Source organism: Anabrus simplex, chromosome 9 (genome assembly GCF_040414725.1).
Source record: "Anabrus simplex isolate iqAnaSimp1 chromosome 9, ASM4041472v1, whole genome shotgun sequence".
Taxonomy (NCBI): domain Eukaryota; kingdom Metazoa; phylum Arthropoda; class Insecta; order Orthoptera; family Tettigoniidae; genus Anabrus; species Anabrus simplex.
In genome coordinates this window covers 57,073,822-57,093,806 of record NC_090273.1, presented here as the reverse complement: position 1 = coordinate 57,093,806, position 19,985 = coordinate 57,073,822, and the positions used below count along the sequence as shown (strand labels likewise).

At 39.8% G+C, this 19,985-nt stretch overlaps 1 protein-coding gene across 1 annotated transcript in view; it reads right to left on the bottom strand.

Annotated features, from left to right (window-relative positions):
- Positions 1 to 19,985, bottom strand: part of LOC136881325 (kinesin-like protein CG14535) — a 295,387-nt gene that overhangs the window by 80,138 nt on the left and 195,264 nt on the right. Inside the window, exon 3 of the mRNA XM_067154138.2 lies at positions 10,426 to 10,665. Coding sequence (XP_067010239.2) covers positions 10,426 to 10,665 — 240 coding nt within the window. The remainder of the gene's footprint in view (positions 1 to 10,425; positions 10,666 to 19,985) is intronic.

The window sequence follows — 19,985 nt, the reverse complement described above, 5'->3', positions numbered from 1 at the left end:
GATTTCATCTCCAATGTTCACCCCCTCAAGTAACGGCACCCTCGGCCATTATTGTTTACTTGGCTACAGGTCTGGCACCATGGCTGTTCGCCAACAGAAGGCTACTCATTATTTTTATTTTTTTACGATTTGCTTTACGTCGCACCGAAACAGATAGCCTAACTTAGGTCCTATGACGACGATTGAATAGAAAATGGCCAGGAGTCGGAAGGAGGCAGCCGAAGCCTTAATTAATGTACAGCCCCAGTATTTGCCTGGTGCGAAAATGGGAAACCACGGCAAACCATCTTCAGGGCTACCGACAGTGGGGTTCGAACGCACTATCTCCCGAAACATGGATAATGGCCGCACTTAAGCGACTGAAGCTATCAAGCTCGGTGAAGACCATTCAAAATTAAGTGAACTGAGTCGAATTAAAGTGATTTTATTATTTCTTCGTTTTGCCCAATTTAAAGAACGTTTTTGAACTTGTTAGCTTGGTCTGACGGCTTCTCGTTCTTCCAAAATATCTTCAAGAATTCCCTTCTTCTGTCCACTATATTCTTCGTCTTCGTCTTCATCTTCTTGGTTTGAGTGGGCCTACTTAGGACAAGGCTCGTTCTATTTTTGGGCTTTGTACTTTGCCCAATATTGTCGAATTTTCTGCCGGTGTATCTCCTTTCTTTCACCTGTCCAGAAGGTGCCTTTATTCCAGGTTTTTTTTCCCTGAAATCCATGGACTTCTTTCAGGGTGAGTCGTACAGACCGCCTATCTTGAAGATCTGATATTCCCAGTTCTTTACTGTCCTTCTCAGTTTCTGTCAGCCAAGTGGTACGTATCTTCTTGTTCTGCCAGAAGATGAACAGGCGATTGGTCAGTCTTTTGGGAGACACTCTTACTATACGGGTATAGAAAACTACTCTCATTTTCCTTGCACAATCAGAGAGCCTCTCTATATGTTCATAGAGATGGGAATTGCGCCGTCTAAGGAATTCCTCATCTTCCTTTACCGGACCTCTTTCTGAGAATACTCCCCTCTCTGACTTGCGGTTTCTCCACCAGACTTCTTCGGTTCAATGAAAGACACTCCGTGGCATACAGTGCTTCTAGTCTTATGACTGACGTGTAGTGCTTCAGTTTCTGTCCACTGCGTGATTATTACTACAATGTTCTTACAGTGTTCGATTCTAGTCTTGCTATGCTTCAATCTAATTTTCTTAGAACAAAGGTATCCCCTAACATGTTGTATCGGATCACATGTTAAGGTTAACGACATCGAGTGTAGTGTTCGATTCTAGTCTTGTTATTTTGCTATCTAATTTTCTTAGAACAAAGGTATCCCCTAACATGTTGTACAGTGTTCGGTTCTACTTGTTTAGTGATCTGAACACATCAATCAATGTTCTGATCACATGTTAAGGTTAACGACATCGAGTGCAGTGTTCAATTCTAGTCTTGTTATGTTTCAATCTGATCTTCTTAGAACAAAGGTATCCCCTGACATGTTGTACAGTGTTCGGTTCTACTTGTTTAGTGATCTGAACACATCAATCAATGTTCTGATCACATGTTGTATCGAGTGCAGTGTTCGATTCTAGTCTTGTTATGTTTCAATCTGATCTTCTTAGAACAAAGGTATCCCCTAACATGTTGTACAGCGTTCGATTCTACTTATGAAGTGTTCTGAACACACCAGACAATGTTTTAATCACATGTTGTATCGAGTGCAGTGTTCGATTCAAGTCTTGTTATGCTTCTTTCGTAATCCGCAAGTCTAAACATGCATATCGCTGCACACTCTTGCCTTCGCGATGCGTGTTCGATAAAGTTATGCCTTGACAGAGGAGAAGGAGGAGGCGGAGGTGGTAGGGGAGGAGGAGGAGGAGGAAGAGCATGAGGTAGAGGAGGTGTCGTATAATCTCCTTCAAGATAGTAGATGAGAGGTTAGGTTAGCGAATGCACTAATGTTTAATGATGATAGCTAACGGAATTTCAAATTATCCGTCACCACAATTCAAAGGGATAGCAGCACGGTGCTCTGTTGATTAAAGATGGCATCTAGATAGAATTTCAAATTGCCGTCACCACATGTTAAATGTATGTAGCTAGAGATAACAGCACGATGCTCTGTTGAATAAAGATAGCGGATGATAGCTAACGGAAGGTTTTTTATTTTCAAATTATCCGCCACCACATGTTAAATGTATGTAGCTAAAGATAGCAGTACGAAGCTTTGTTGATTAAAGTTGACGGATGACAAGTAACAGAACTTTTCAAATTGCCCGCTACTACAGAGAGCAGCACGGCGCTCTGTAGATTAAAGATGGTGGATGACAGCTGACGAAATTACCCGCATGATAGCAGCACAGTGCTCTATTGATCAAAGATGGCGGATGATAGCTGCACGTGGCTTTGTTTACTAAACAAGAGCACGTGGAATTTGCCGCCACCACATTTCAAAGGTATCTAACTAAAGATGGCAGCACGGTGCTCTCTTGCGGATGACAGCTGTCAAAAAGCACGTAGAATTTGCCACCGGCATAAAGAGGGCAGCACGGTGCTCTCTGGCGGTTGACAGCTGTCAGAAAAGCACATGGGTTTGTAAAGCGTGTAGAATTTACCACCACCACATAGAGGGCAGCACGGTGCTCTCTAGATTAAAGATGGCGGATGATAGCTGACAAAAAAGCGCATAGGTTTGTTTCCAAACAAGAGCACGTGGAATTTGCCGTCACTACATTTCAAGCTAAAGAGTGCAGCACTGAGGTTTGCGATGCAAGATGGCGGATGACAGCTGTGACGTACCACATTTCAAAGGTAAGTAGCTAAAGAGGGCAGCACGGTGCTCTCTGGATTAAAGATGGCGGATGACAGCTGCACGTGGCTTTGTTTCCAAACAAGAACACGTGGAATTTGCCGCCACTACATTTCAAACTAAAGAGTGCAGCACTGAGGTTTGCGATGCAAGATGGCGGATGACAGCTGTGATGTACCACATTTCAAAGGCAAGTAGCTAAAGAGGGCAGCACGGTGCTCTCTGGATTAAAGATGGCGGATGACAGCTGCACGTGGCTTTGTTTCCAAACAAGAGCACGTGGAATTTGCCGCCACTACATTTCAGCTAAAGAGTGCAGCACTGAGGTTTCGGATGCAAGATGGCGGATGACCGCTGTGACGTACCACATTTCAAAGGTAAGTAGCTAAAGAGGGCAGCACGATGCTCTCTGGATTAAAGATGGCGGATGACAGCTGCACGTGGCTTTGTTTATCTCGAGCTAGTGAGGTTAAGTTGGTAGCACCAAGGTTTAGACCCGTCAAGATGGCAGCACTGCCGATGACAGGTGACGAATTTTACATCTACTACGATAAAGAGGGCAGCACAGTGCTCTGTAGTTTAAGGATGGCGGATGACAGCTGTCAAAAAAGCATGTGGCTGTCAAAAAGCACGTGGCTTTGTTTACCACACGCTAGTTAGGTTAAGTTGGTACTACTGAGGTTTAGGCCCGTCAAGATGGCAGTACTGAGGTTAGCGATGCGTTGTTGTCTGTCAAAAAGCACGTGGCTGTCAAAAAACACGTGGCTTTGTTTACCTCGCGCTAGTTAGGTTAAGTTGGCACTACTGTGGTTTAGGCCCGTCAAGATGGCAGCAGTGAGGTTAGCGATGAGTTGTTGTCGATGACAGCTGTCAAAAAGCACGTGGCTTTGTTTACAAATTCAAATCTCGCGCCAAAATTCAAATCTCCCGCCAAAAATCCAAATTTCCCGCCAGAATTCAAATTTCCCGCGGGAGGAGGCCGCCGAACCATCCAGTTATACTACTTTTACTTAGTTTATTGCCTGTATTATTTTTTTTGTAAAATTTCCATGAGCTGGGGTGTTCTACAGCCCACCCCCCTCCAGTAACGTCTCCTAGGCTACGCCCCTGTTGACACCTGTACGTATGGTACATTGACAGACAAAATCTTATTAATTTAAGTTTACACAGTGTGGAACGAGATTAATGGAAATAAAGAAAGGGCTTTGATAGAACTCAAAAATCAAATTCTCAGCCTGGGATTAATAGTTCGAGATGATTGGCTCAGGCCGGCGAAATTTGAAGGTGCTCAAATAGGTCAGTCTCATATCGTAATAAAAAGTTCTGTAGGACGAAATTCTGGATTCTAAGTGTCTCCGACATCCGTAACAGTGCTTAGTTGGACAGATAACTAATAGAATTATTGTTATATTTATTTACTTATCAACTAACAAAAGTAAGGTGAGTATAGTAACTGATAGTTATGTCATGAGTAAAGGAATGTCAGAGCCTGTTTCCAGACTGAGCAGACGTTGCCCAACCACTCACGAGTGGATCTCTTTGGATAATTTTCAGTTCAAATGGAGGAGGTTAAATATCCGACTCTGGAATTTGAACTTCCTAAATTTTCTATACGGGGTGTTCCCCGACCAATAGTTAGCGCGAAAGACATATGCCTTCCAAATACCTAAAAAAAAAAAATTGCTTTAGCCTCACACGGGTCATAAAAATCAAAGCAAGGTCATCTCTGTACTGGCCATGAAGGCCCTGGGAGGAGTGGAAGGTAAAGCCTTCCACTATCCGTAACCTCGGCACTTGATGGAGTAGAGTGTTTCGCTCTACGCCCGGCCACCTTTGCCCCCAGGAAATAATCTGGTTCTCATTTTCGTGTAGGCTGAGTGAACTTCAGGACCATATGCACCTCCGGAGGTGGAAATCTCGTTTCTTAAATTTTTCGACCTCCTGACGGGGAATCCAACCCGGGACCGTTTGTACCAAAGGAAGCACGCTAACCACTTAGCCATGAAACCAGACAAGGCTGCAGTGTTTATCTGGAATCATTTTAAGGCAATACGAAATTTCTAAAATGGGCTGTTGAATGCATGTGAAGGAAGCACTGGAGGGTATTGCAAAGTAGATACTAGAACAGAGCTTAGCCAAAAACCCTGAGGTTAAGAATGTTGCAACAACCAGGCATTTTATCTGAGATGCAACCTCACTGAGAAAACATGAACATGTTGAATATCATCTGTTTTGACAGCTTTCTGGACGTGTGATTTTAACAACATTGCGTTCTGGGACTTGTTTTAGGCAGATATTTAATACATATTAACATGAGTGAATTCTCTGTCCTTTCCTTATGATGTAAAATTTGTTTTGGTGATGTTTGTATGAATATTTACATTTAAAATTTGCACCTTCTTCGACTAAATTAAAGCACCCTTTTTGCACCTTTGGAAGCAAAATTTTGCGCTTAAAATTCGTAACTCTTGTAATGTCTCAGGTGCAAGAGAAAATAATAAGTAAGAAACGAATTCCTTTTAAAATTATGAGAAAATGTGCAGAAAGGCATATGAAATTATCGCAAACACCACATGAAAATCGTAATGACCAAATTCAAATCTGATGTTATTCACTGATTATTCCTTATTCATTTGGAACATCGTTTGGAGATCTGATAGTGATATTTCCTCTTCAAGATATTAATATAAGGGTGGGGAGGACATTGAAAATGTAAGTGTAAAAATATGTCAAATATCTTGGGCCCTTTATTATAAAGATAACGATGCATTCACTGTGGATAACCTCATTCAGACAAGTACAGAGTTTTGAATGCCAATCGAAAACCGATATTGACTTAATGTCTGTAAGGGATAATCAATCATGAGTATGCATTCCAATGATAGATTTTTCTCCTAAATACGCAGCATTAGATGCCTGTAAAAGCCCATAATCAATCAAAGGCCGGAGCATTTTTAACAGGCCAGTTAAAAGAGAGCTGCAGTATGTTATAGAGTTTGAGCTAAGTGGATATCTGGAACGTGTCAGTGAGAATTGGAATTTATGTGTCTAAAAGTTGAGTTTAATATAAAATATTCCTCTTGCCCCAACTGAAGGACGAAACAATATTAACAGGAATGAATACAACGTAAGGCATATTATAAGCATAATACATCTATAAGGCATATTTGAAACCGTAAAATTTTGAATGATCCGAAAGTGATTTGGAATGAAGTACAGGGAAAGCACTATTCACGAGTAGAGATCCCAGCCTTCAGTTCCGGGTTCTGATCCTGCGATGTTATGTTTTTCCTGCCTTTCTGTATGGTTTTGAAGGCTGGACTCTCAGCCATTTGCTGGAGAGGTGGATTGAAAATTTCGAGTGAACTTGTACAGAAGAATGCTTCGAATATCCTCGGTAGGATGTTAGACCAATGGGGAAGTCCTCAACTTGTTAAGTACGAAAAAAAGAGGTTCCGACAACCATAAAGGAGCGAGACCTTCGTAACATCATGAGAGGTGAACGATATCAACTTCTCCTAGTTCTCATCGACGGGAAAATACAAGAAAAACGGTTTTCTGGGGAGATAGAGAAATTTCTGGCTGAAATACCTACACCGCTGTTATGGACGAACTTCCATTGAAATATTTCGAGCCGCTGTATCGAGAGTTACCATGATCAACTGGATCCCCAACCTTCAAAGGGAGACAAGGTGAAGACTAATAATTGACTTTTAAGATGACCGAGATCTCATTCTATTAATAAGGTTGAATACGGTCCACTGCTGTTTATTTTATGTGCTGCCGTATGGAATGGAGGCATATATTTTGTTTTATGAAGTAATGAAGATAGGAACCTCAAATCACTGTTTCGACAAGTCAAAGAAAAATCAGCTTTCCAAACTCTTGGCGTACAGTTTATGAAGTTCCATGTGTTTGTGGTCACTCATATATATGAAAGGAAGGCTTATTAGCACAGGGTGAAAGAATGCATCAGATTCTTAACTGATCTGATGTCAATTTATTATCTTCCGCAGAAAATGCTATAAGCCGGTCTGTCACCGCAGAACACTTCTACAGTACAGACGATCAAATCCTCTTTGAACAGGCGAAGGTCTCCACGCCTGTAAAAGACTAGACTGGTGAGGGGAGCTGCCCAAATAACTTTAACAGTGAAGACGACTTCAAGTTGTCAAATACATGCAGACCGGTACTGCAGAAACACATGGGTAACGCCACCACGTCACAGCGCGACATTCCCTGAGTCCAGTCAGTAGGAGGCCATGAAGAATGTGGCAGTGACTCACTCAAAAATCTTCCACGTTCCTTGAATTTCTACGCTTATTATCAGCACCAGACCTTTATATGCTTTGCCGTTATGAAAGTCAATGAAACTTGGCTGAAAGCTCGGATTTTTTAAAAATACTCGTTAATATAAAGTAGCTTTAATCCAGAAATTATAATATGTATTTAATAAACCTCGTTAATAATCGACGAGTACATATATTTAACAGTTTAAGCAGCGTTACGCCGATTCTCATGAATTCTTCTCCAATAACAGCTACTGCTACCAAAAGGAAAAAAAAAAAACTGTTCTTACGAGTGAACTTTTAAAGATAGGTATGTGGTCACCCGACTTCTTTGTAGTATCTTTCACGCTCTGCAATCCTGATGCATATGTTCGTGAATGTGCTTAACGTTTTTGATACCGTAAGCCGAGAAATTGCTCGCGTTGCATCATTGTATTCCGGTTGTTTCGCAGAAACCATTACAGACCGACTTATTTTCATTAGATTTCAATATTTAACACACAACTTCCCAGGGAGATATTCTAGGCAACGGCGAAAACCGCATAACAATGTGTCCAATAGTTATTGAGCTATAACCCTTCATAGGGCAGGAATTTTTTTGTTGGTTACGAGTATATTTTTATGTTTCTCTTAATCCTGAGTTGCAAACGAATAGGTTAGGACAGTTTTTAAGGCAATTTGCTCCTAAATTTGTTATATAAGAATAAAAATAGTGTGGCTAGATATTTAGCCACCATCCATTCTGATCCACAACTTTCTGTACGTGGATGGTGGCTACTTATTTAGCCACCATCAATATATGAAGTCACAATTTTCTTTCATTGGTAAGAACTTTTACACAATACCGCAGTACAAATACAAATAGTCTTTACAAATTTGGATGAACCTTGATGACAGATTAGGAGAATTTTCAGGTCATCTTGTATGTCAATATCATCAGTATCCATGGGATCAGCTTATTCAATCTCTGACACATTATCGTGCAATACAGAATCATTGCTGCTTTTAGAACGAGTAGATGTATCCATCACCCGATTTCTGTGTGCAACAGAATCTTCAGCATCACTATCCCCACCTTCCTCGGAGTCGTATGCTTGATCTGTTGAAACAGCGTCTAGTAAGTCGAATAGCTCGTCTGCCGACATCTTATTTGCGTCCACGTACTTCGCCATGACGTATCTTGAAACACAGATAAGACAGTACGGTTAGACAGATGTTTTTTGGCAGCTGGACGCTGTTATAGTTATCATTTGTAGCATAAACATAAGCCTAGGCCTATGGTTAAAATTGAGGTTATGTTTTGTCACTTGCCAACTCGGATAAAGGCGATAATATTATCTGAGCGGATAATTTCCCATACTAAAGTCGCATATTGGTTAAAATATGTTTATTTCTACATGCATTTCTACCTCACACTATTCTATAACTATAAGTGTTTCCTTTAAAATGTAAAATAATTAGTTGGCAAGCGAAGTATTGTTTGGCGCAATGTCAACAAAACAACTTCATAAAATAATATACTTGTAAAGAGATCTGCTTACCGTTGGCAGAATAGATTGCGTGAATATCAACTGAAGGCACTGATATAGCCACAACTAGCAATTCAAATTCTGTTTGTTAGAAAATCAGCATCGAATTCTCTCCAATACAGCATAACCACGTGTTTCCATGGAGCCTCAATGGATGGTGGCAATATCCTTAGCCACCTCGATCGTTTTATAATCCCAGTTGCTTGCACAGCCTTCATAATCTTCTTTTCGGCTTACTATTTAGCCACTATCCGTTCAGGCATGTGGCTTATGGCGAAAAAGGCAAAATTCATTGCAATTTGTTAAAAATATGGACCTTTATGTGGGGTGGCTAAATATTTAGCCACCAACCTATAAGGAGATAACTGAACACCACTACATACTAACACACATATATGTATTGAGCTTTATACATACTGTAATTTTAAGTTCGTGCTGCGTTGTAAAATTAAGAGCTAATAATATAGTGGAAGTTGTAAATTTTAATTTCATTTCTCCCTGACTTTTGAACAGCTCTGAAGTTGTCCATTTAGAAATCTGATGTAAATTACGAAAGGTAATTTACTAATGAATGTTTTTGGTGCAAGAAACCTCTACATTGGCGATATATGAACTGCTATCGCGCTCGGCAAAGCTCAGACTATAAATATGCCGGTTACAACCTCCATATCAATGAACTTATGTCATTTATATGCTCGCATAATCAAGGTAAATGGTCTTGGAGTAAACTATTACGCGATTTTGCGTACACAATTTTGTAAAAAACAAATATATATAATTTTAGGTCTATGTTTTGAGATAAAATATAGTCATTGATTCATTCGAGAATGTTCGAGCAAGTGTTCATGAAATTCACCCAGCAGTATAGACGTGATGTTCTGCAAAACAGACAGACAAGTAATTTCATTTTTATACACAGACATGTAGAAATAGAACAGCCGGTAAAATGATTTTACTGAAAGCTAATTTGAAAAAAGAATGCATAATTTATGAAGAGGGAAATAATTCGAAAATTCCTGAATAAATTGTCATGTTATCTGATTATTGTTATTATTGTTATTATTATGCTGGTGCTTTAAAGTCGTACTAACACATCGAAGGTTTTCGATGACACAAGGATGGAAAAGGGCTATGATTGGGGAGGTAAAGGCCTTAGCCTTAACTAAGGTACAGCCCCAGCATTTGCCTGATGTGAAAATGGAAAACCATGGGAAAACCATTTTCAGGGTTACCAATGGTGGGATTCGAATCAATCCTCTCCCGAACACAAGCTAACAGCTAGGTGACTCTAATCGTACGGGTAACTCGCTAGTTATTATTATTATTATTATTATTATTATTATTATTATTATTATTATTATTATTATTATTATTATTATTGCCGGGATGAGTGGCTCAGACGGTTGAGGCGCTGGCCTTCTGATCCCAACTTGGCAGGTTCGATCCTGGCTCAGTCCGGTGGTATTTGAAGGTGCTCAAATACGTCAGCCTCGTGTCGGTAGATTTACTGGCACGTAAAAGAACTCCTGCGGGACTAAATTTGGCACCTCGGCGTCTCCGAAAACCGTAAAAGAGTATTTAGTTGGACGTAAAGCAAATAGCATTATTATTATTATTATTATTATTATTATTATTATTATTATTATTATTATTATTATTATTATTATTATTATTATTATTATTATTATTATTGGCTTTTAAACCTGTTAGGAATGGGAATTCAACAGTTTCAGGTAGTCATACTGATTTCCTTTCGATGTAAATTTTTAAGAAATTATGGAAGCATTAACTAGAATGAGGATTAGTTTTTACCTGAGAGTCATCCTGCGAGAAGATAGCGTCGAATGCGAACATTTTAGGAGCGGCAACACCCACACGGCGATCCTCAGGAGCGGAGGATCCTCCACAAAGTGCCGGGTCGAACAAAGTCACCTGTTTCTTGCGGGCGTCGATACTGAAGAAGGAAGACGACGTTGATGATAACGTAGAGGACACACCGTTCGAGTCGGGGGCGGTGTTAGCACCACCATACACACGAAGCATCACCTTTACCTAGAACAGACAAGAAATGGAAAATTTTTCAATATTGATTGTGTCTGCCAACTATCAAACCATTTAACTACAAGTAGAGGTGTTCGAGACATGAATGTGACCATGTTAGAAAATACCATGATAACTGTATGTACCTCACAATTAATATTTTACCCTAATGGGTAAAAATCCTGTAATACACACAATAAAAATATCTGTAAGTTCAATTGCTATGCTACCGAGTGGACAAAATAAAACTCGCCCGGACTGACGCGGGATTGACTGTTGTTAATGAACATCACAGAAGATGCTGGAAATGGCAAACGTTGACATCGATGCAGCGCTCTGCTTGATTTATTAAACTCTGAGACACGAGCACCAATAGCTGTAGAATTATTGGAGTAAAGTTGTTGCACCGTCTTGCTGATAATATCCACCCTGGCGTTCATCTTCTGCGATAGATTAAACAGTGTCTGGATACACAGGTTAGCATTAACAGTTTGGTCATTTATTATTTATTATTTACTATTTATTATTTTTTTACCTTGTAGACTACAAAATATGTTAGTAGTAATGTTCCAGGTTTGAAGTCTTGAGAGTTGTTCCATTTAGGTTATTTTAAATCTGTCTGCATTCTATAGGATTTCTTTCTTTTTATGTGTGATATCATAAAAGTAGGCTGCCTCTCTTTTGTAAGTTGTTTTTTCTTAGGCACAGTGCTTTACTTTATGTCTGATAACGATTGACTTGTACTACTGTTTTCTGTTGTTGATACACTTATATAGAGGTAATTTTTTGGCAGTGGTGTTTAATCATTTATTTCAGTGTTTTCATGTTGTGTAATATATGTTTATGCGTTGAGTTATGCTCGTAATTGAACCGAGTATAGAAGCAGTCGGTTGAAATGATCATGAAGCTCTAGGTTTATTATTTAAAAAAAACTGTTTGGGAGACAACATTTATCTGTACATATGTGAAAGGATTGCATCAGACAGTCTGTGCTATTGAAGAGAGTAGATTGAAATGTATATTTTAGACATTTTAGGAAGAAAAACCACGATAAATAACTTTACCGTCTTGGTGAAAGAATAGTGTTGGGATACGCACACTAAATAATATTGCGCACTACACACCAATCTTGAGACTGGGCAACGGCTTTTCGACGTACTGACGGGGATTTTTTGATACAAAATGGCGCGTGTTCTGTGAGTTCTCATACCCTGACAGGATGAACCAGGCCTCATCTGAAGTGATGAATAACTGAAAATCCAGAAATCCTGATTCCACTTCACTCAGAAATCACCGGCAGAACTCAACATGCGAAGGTCCATCTATAAATTTGTAAGGACTGGGGTCCCGTGCGAGAAATCTCTCATGTTCACATAGTACTTTGTGGAGTAGTCCCCTGGTGAACAAAGGCATACACAAATCTTTGATATTTTAACGTTTGTGGTATCCATTTGAACGGAAGGAAATGCAAGTGTATTATTATACTGACGAATGTTCCGGAAGTAATGTTTGGTTTTACTATCATTCTTTTCGTAACTGATAAGTAGCATATTATAATGACATAAAACAGGCGTCCCAGCGGCTAAAATGTGAAGTGGATAGCAATGATGGCTCGTATTTTCCTACAGCAACAGTGTTTGCAAATCGCACACTTCGTACAATTTTGTAAAACTCATTAGTTAAAGAAATTATCGATATTTATGAAATGAGAGTGAAATTCGTCACTGCCAATGTCTATTCTCTTTCTTTTGAATGCTTATTTGTCACGATCGGTTACTTGTGAGAGCCGCAAAAGGGATCTATACTACTGAAATAATATATGATGATGATGATGATGATGATGATGATACAGATGCAGGTCATTTCTGATAATGTTTCGACACGTCGGCCTCTTAATTCCCACTTGCACAAATAAACGGCAATGTTTACTGGTGTTCGAACCCGCAAGCATGTTACACGTTACAGCAACCTATTGGTGATGGGCAGTTCTCCTGTTCATTAACAATGGTCAATTCCGTATAAGTTTTATAAATATTTTCCGGTCCAGGTTTAGTTTGCTCATCCTGTATTTATTTTACCACAGACAGGTCTCGAGGAGGCGATGGGACAGAAAATGGCTAGGACTCGTAAGGAAGTGACCTTGATCTTAATTAATTTACAAAACTAGCATTTGTCTGTTATAAAAATGGGGAACCACGGAAAGCCATCGTAAGGGCTGCTGACATTAGGGATTGAACTCACTATCTCCCGAGTGCAAACTGAGAGTTACGTGACGGAACCGCGTGGCCAACTCACTCGGTAGATTCAATTGTTTCTGAGAAAAGTTTTCATGTGACGAACATATAAAATACCTTGTGCTCATAATTTTTTGAGCGAGTGGCCGTAACACATAACCAGAATAACCAGAATATACCAAACATTTTAGCACTGTACTTGTCAAATATATTTTACTATGCAATTACGGGTACGAATGTTAGAAAGCGTCATTTCTACGAGTACCAAGAATTATTTGGTTTATAACATACTTTTTTTTACTGACCAAAGTTGATAGCTGCCTCATATTTTTCATTTGTAGATCAATGAAAATAACCTTCAGATTCCGGTTCTGTAATGTGTGTTTTTCCTAGCAATAATTTAATGGTCAAATGAGAAAAACAGAATGAAAGTTGATACAGTGAAGGACTTGCTCATTGTAACAGCGCACCTTAATGAGGCATCATGCAAACTACTGCATTTTACGACCAATAAATAATTCAAAAGGTACTAAACGTCTTGATCAAATACATAAATTAACTAGGTACAGAGACAAAGAAGTATCATCTAGAATAAATAGATGTAGACCGAGCAGGTAATTTGAATGCACAGTCCGATATCATATACGATAGAATTAGTCAATGCCGGCCCCGTGGTGTAGGGGTAGCGTGTCTGTCTCTTACCCGGAGGCCCCGGGTTCGATTCCCGGCCAGGTCAGGGATTTTTACCTGGACCTGAGGGCTGGTTCGAGGTCCACTCAGCCTACGTGATTAGAATTGAAGAGCTATCTGACGGTGAGATAGCGGCCCCGGTCTAGAAAGCCAAGAATAACGGCCGAGGAAATTCGTCGTGTTGACCACACGACACCTCGTAATCTGCAGGCCTTCGGGCTGAGCAGCGGTCGCTTGGTAGGCCAAGGCTCTTCAAGGTCTGTAGTGCCATGGGGTTTGGTTTTTTAGTCAATATAATTGTGCCAATATATTTTATTGTTAATCAGTCCTTCCTGTTTGGAAAATATCCGATGTCTATCCCTAACTTTTTGTAAAAATGTTCCCCTTTTTTATATATAAAATAGTACGAACACCCAAAAATGGTGTCATGGTTCCCGACCAATGTTCTAGGAAAAAGTACGCGAGACCATGTGTATATAACGAAACCTGAACTAATTAACTACATATTTCGGAAATATAATAATTCGTCACAGAGTACCAATTAATCAAACTCGAACAAAAATTTGTCAAAATTTGAAGTCGTTTTTTCACAATTTGCTTTACATCGCACCGACACAGATAGGTCTTATGACGACGCTAGGATAGGAAAGGCCTAGGAGTAGGAAGGAAGCGGACGTGGCCTTAATTATGGTACAGCCCCAGCCTTTCCCTGACGTGGAAATGGGAAACCACGGGAAACCATCTTCAGGGCTGCCGGCAGTAGGGAACGAACCCATTATCTCTCGGATGCAACCTCACAGCTGCGCGGCCCTAACCGCACAGCCAACTCTCCCGGTGAAATTGGAAGTATTATCTCTAACAAGTTTTCATTTAACCTTTGATAATAATAATAATAATAATAATAATAATAATAATAATAATAATAATAATAATAATAATAATTTTATAATAATTTTATTTGTTTTACGTCCCACTAACTACTTTTTAAGGTCTTCGGAGACGCCGAGGTGCCGGAATTTAGTCCCGCAGGAGTTCTTTTACGTGCCAGTAAATCTCCTTTGATAATCGAGGTCTTTCCAAGGCTTATTCAAACCAGTTTCACTGCAATAGATAAAACTAGTACACATTTCTGTTCTGCTTAGAGATCTTTTTCGCTACACAAAGGACAAAATTGCTTATATTTTCAAAAGCTTATAAAAGTTATTTGAAGGTTATATCGAACACTAATATCGTAATAACATATTTTCTAACCTATCTTGTGCATTTCTACGTGAACTCACAAGTTGTACTTTGTACTTTGCTTGTTGCGAACAGATAATTGCATTCTTTTCGTTTAAAAGTATCAGAAAGGACGACAGTTTGAGGAAGCGATCGAATACAGTGTAAATGAGATTAATTCTTTTGTATGGTCACTGGTTAGAAGCGTGAAAACAATACCTTGTAACCAAAATAGCATTTGCCGTTTTAATGTTTGTTAACTATGACAACCATTATTCTGAAATTTGTAATTACACATATTTCAAAAATATTTTTATTTTGAATACAATTGAATTGTGATTATTTAGAGGGTAAAACGAATGCCATCGTAGACATTTCAGACAGGTATTTCAATCACAATGTCAAGTCTGTACGATCATTTAAACGTTGGGTCTCACCATCATTGGTAGACGTGGTTTTCAAATCTAGAAATGCAAACAATGAAATAACGATAACAAAATGATAAATGTCCGCGCACAATTCAGGAGCCGCTATCGCTGTGCTGCTTAAATTAATTATAAATAGCGATAAGCCTGACACTTATTAATGATCGCCTTTGTTGTCGTTTCTAAACGTTTCTGCGACACCTGTTACTCGCTGATGTGATTGAAATTTTATCTCTGTTCTATGCCCTTTTCAGCTCGTTCTAGATGTAGTTGGCGGCTTGATAAATGGTTTGTTTCCTTCGTGACCGCAGAGACCGTTTGTCTTGGTCAAATCTCCTGAGATTAAACTGCCTTTATCAGTACTGCCAATTTTGCTCGACTGGAAATGGCGTATCTAATACAAAAGGGACTTTGTATTGATACTCGGTGAATGGAGATGCGAATCACAAATCGAAAAGGAGGATGTTGAAAATAAATGTATGTCCATTAGGACATCAGATAAGGGTAGAGATTTTCGTACACAGACTTCACGGCTCACGTGGAAGTTGATGAATTGAGGAAACATAGCAGATGTTTCTGTTGGTTAGAAACGGAAGAAGCAAAATACTTCACTTTCAAACAGCGGTACTAGGTTCATTCTAGAAATACAAAAGCCAATTTGATCCCATGGAATGGTCTATGTTCACAATGATAGAACATGCAACACATAAGGAACATAGTCTCAAAACCAATTGAATTAAAACATATAAATTCCTACAGTTTATGCATGCATACCTCGGGGTGAAAAAGCAACGTTATCTCCGTACAGGCCATGAAGGCCCCGTGAGGGTTGGAAGGAAAAGGCTTCCACTATCCGTAAACTCGGCGTTTGATGGGGGTAGAGTGATAAGCTCTACGCCCTCCAAGAATTAACCTGGTGTAGGCTGAGTGAACCTCTGAAAGTGGAAAAATCATTTCTTAAATTTTCGACTTCCTAACGGGGAATCGAACGCACGTCCTTCCGGGTGAACCGAACACGCCTTTACCGCCTCGGCAAGGTAGCCCCTATATCTTGGATTGGAGCCTAAATAAATATTTTCTTCTTTCCTGGTCTTTATCCCAATTATCTAGGGTCAACATAAATGTGTGTAAAGCCCAGTTTTATAGCGAAATGATCCTCCTGACGCAAACGGAAAAATTATTTTGTATTTCTGTGGTGGTTGGTAGTTTTATATTTTCAATATGAACGAAGTCACGTAATAAAACAAACACCAGTCCTCGAGTCACGGGTATTAACCATACGCATTTACCCTGACTAGTCTGGGAATCGAACCCGGAGTCCTCTTATCCCAGTCACTCCGTTGATCATTCAACGAAAGATCCAAATTTGAAATTGAAATGACTGGTTATAATTGTTAATTGTAATTTTTTTAATATACAATGTTTCATTATAATTTTCTCAAGTTTTTTCACAATTTGTTTACGTTACACTGACACAGATAGGTGTTATGGCGACAATGAAATAGGAAAGGCCTAAGAGTGGTAAGGAAGCAGCCGTGACCTTTATTAAGGTACAGCCCCTGGTGTGAAAATGGGAAACCACGGAAAACCATTTTGAGGGCTGCCGACAGTGGGGCTCGAACCCACAATCTCCTGGATTTCCATTTGACAGGACAGGGAATCCTTGGTTTGTTTGCTTAGTTAATTAGCAGGGACTTACAGACTTAACGATGAAATGCAGATCAGTTTCATCCTGTCCAACTCGTTGGCTGAATGGTCAGCGTATAGGCCTTCGGTTCAGAGGGTCCAGGGTTCGATTCCCGGCAGAGTCAGGGATTTTAACCATAATTGGTTAATTCCAGTGGCTCGGAGGCTGGGTGTGTGTGAGACGTCTTCATCATAATGCCATCCTCATCACGACGCGTAGGTCGCCTAAGGGCGTCAAATCAAAACACCTGCACCAGGCCTCTCCAGAGGCTACACGCCTTCGTATTATCTTCATCCTTACGGCACGTACTGAGAATATTTCTTAGTAATTAAATCTATCAACGGCAATTAATTTGTGAAGTAGAAACAATTAACAAATTATGTGGCAGCAAGTGTTGGAAATGATCTCCATTCCTCTGCAGACAAGTGACGAAAAGCTTATTACGAAAGAAGAAAATAAATTACCTGAGGTAGAGCTGTCACTAGGCTGTCACTTGGAGCTATTAATTACTTCCTTGGGTTCGTGGTGTGTCAATTTACTGTATACAGTTCAGCATTCACGAGTAAAGACACAGCTAACGATGAACCAAAACACGCACTTGTTTTCAAATTATTTCATCATTCATGTAAATGTACATATACGTATATACATGAAAACGCCTTCTTATACATACATTACACAGGCATGCCAGAATTTCTTAAACTTTTCTTTTTCGTTGAGTGCCAGAACACGTCAAGTAACTTGGCAGACCAAAAGCGTTGCATTCTTTCTCTGGCCGACTGTCTTCTCTCTTCCATCCAGCCGCTGTTCTGCTTGTGCTCATCGTGGAAACCTTTAAGGTTCTTGATCACTGATCGGATTTTGAACGGTCAGAGGTGTCCTCCTGATTCAGTCCCGTGCTCTTGAGGTCCTTCCTTATTGCCTTGAACCTTTTATCTGAGACTTTAGGTCTGATGTCCAAAACATTAAAAATCTCCTTTGTTCGTAAGGTTCCATCCATCCTGAATAGATATCCGTAGAACTTCTTCTTCTTTTCTTCCTGGGGCCTCTAAGTATTAGTTCCCAATTAACGTCGACCTCTAAGATCTTTTGCTACCATGTTTTTCCTTCACACCCATCTAGATATACCTCCTCCCTTCACAAAGCTGCAGGTTGTTCTTATTGGGTCTTCTTGGATTTTTTTCTCTCTCTTCACCTGGTAGTCTTAGAGTGGAGAGTCTGATTCTACCCAGCGCCTCACATTCGAAAAGTATGTGTTCAGCTGATTCCTCTGCTTTCATTGCATTTCCTACATATATTTTCTCTTATTACTCCAATGCTATGTAGGTGTTTTTTTCAGATGGCAGTGTCCTATCAACAGTCCTACTACCCATCTTATATTTTCTCTGCTGAGCTTCAACAGTTCCTTAGTATGTTCTGTTTGGTCCTTTTATCAGATCTTTTGCAAGCCTGCATCCTGGACTATTTTTCTAGTTCCCCATTTGTTTCTTTTGTACCCATTTTCCTATGTAGTGTCGGGCTTGTCCATAGGAAATCCCGCATACAGGTTCTAGGCCTACAAAATGTGTTCCTGCCCCTTTCCTGCCCAGTTTATCTGCCTTTTCATTTCCTTCTTTACCTGCATGCCCTGGTACCCATATTATTTTGACAATGTTGTACTTTAAGAGCTTCAGGAGAAGTGAATGGCAATATCAGACAATTCTGGATATTATCCGCACTGCCTCCAGTGCATTAATGGCCGCTTGGCTGTCCGTAAAAATGAAAATGAAAATGAAAATGTTCCTTCCGTAGAACTTCAGTCATCGTTTCGTTATTGACACCATCAGACATTCATTATCCCTATATAGTTCTTCTCTTCCTTGGAGTCTAAATTGTCCATCTGTTAACTTAGGACCCATTATTTTCCGAAGGATCTTGCGCTCATATTTCTCCAGTCTTTCCTGGCATTCTGAAGCATTCACTTGTGTATAGATACTCGGGTTTGATCATTGTGTTATAGTACCTGAGTTTAGCTTTTCTTGATACTGCCTTTTTCTTGTATGGGACATGTGCCTTACGAAAACCTCGGTAGCTGCAATCGCTTAAGTGCGGCCAGTATCCAGTATTCACCCCACTGCCGGCAACCGTGAGAATGGTTCCTATCCTTGCGTAGAACTTCAGTCATCGCTTCGTTATTGACACCATCAGACGTTCATTATCCTGCCCCTTTCCTGCCCAGTTTATCTGCCTTTTCATTTCCTTCTTTACCTGCATGCCCTGGTACCCATATTATTTTGACAATGTTGTACTTTGAGAGCTTCAGGAGCTTCCGTGATTTCCCATTTTGACATCAGGAAAATGCTGGGGCTGTACCTTAGTTAAATTCACGGTCACTTCCTTCCCACTCCTAGCTCTTCCTATCCCATCGTCGCCATCAGACCTATCTGTGTCGGTGCGACGTAAAGTAACTTGTAAACATTGTAAGGGGTTGTAGTAAGAATGTAAGTGAGAACATTACGTGAGCACTTCAACTATTACCTTATGTTACTCTCCTAAAGTGTATAGGACCCTTGTGTTGAATTTCTGTCAGTATGTCTATAACTCTAATTTAAATCTATCTATATATTAAAAGAGCTTAGGCCTACTAAAAACAGCTTTGGCAAATCCGTCCATCCGTTCTACAGGACCGATTTGCTTCATTTTGGTTTTATTCTTTCCGGAATTACTTGCCGGTGAATAATGAGATATTGATTAGGTATTTAAGTTCAGCCAACTTTAAATAATCATAAAATCAAATCATTAAATGATCACTCTAATAATTGCAAGCGAAAACTTACCCTAACCCGTAATACATTCTGTACTTAGCAGGTTGCTAAGCGACTAACACTTTCATTAATATTCTGATATATGATTTTCATCCTTAGTAATGCCATTGCATGCAGCCATGTTTGATTACTACCTGTCAAGTCACAGAGTATACACTTACTCTGACCATGGAAGAATACTACTCCCTGCTAGATACTCTTTGATTCTCTAACCTTACCCAGCTTCCAAATATATTCAACAGATGGCAGAGCTGCTAAGAGAAAAAGTCTACGT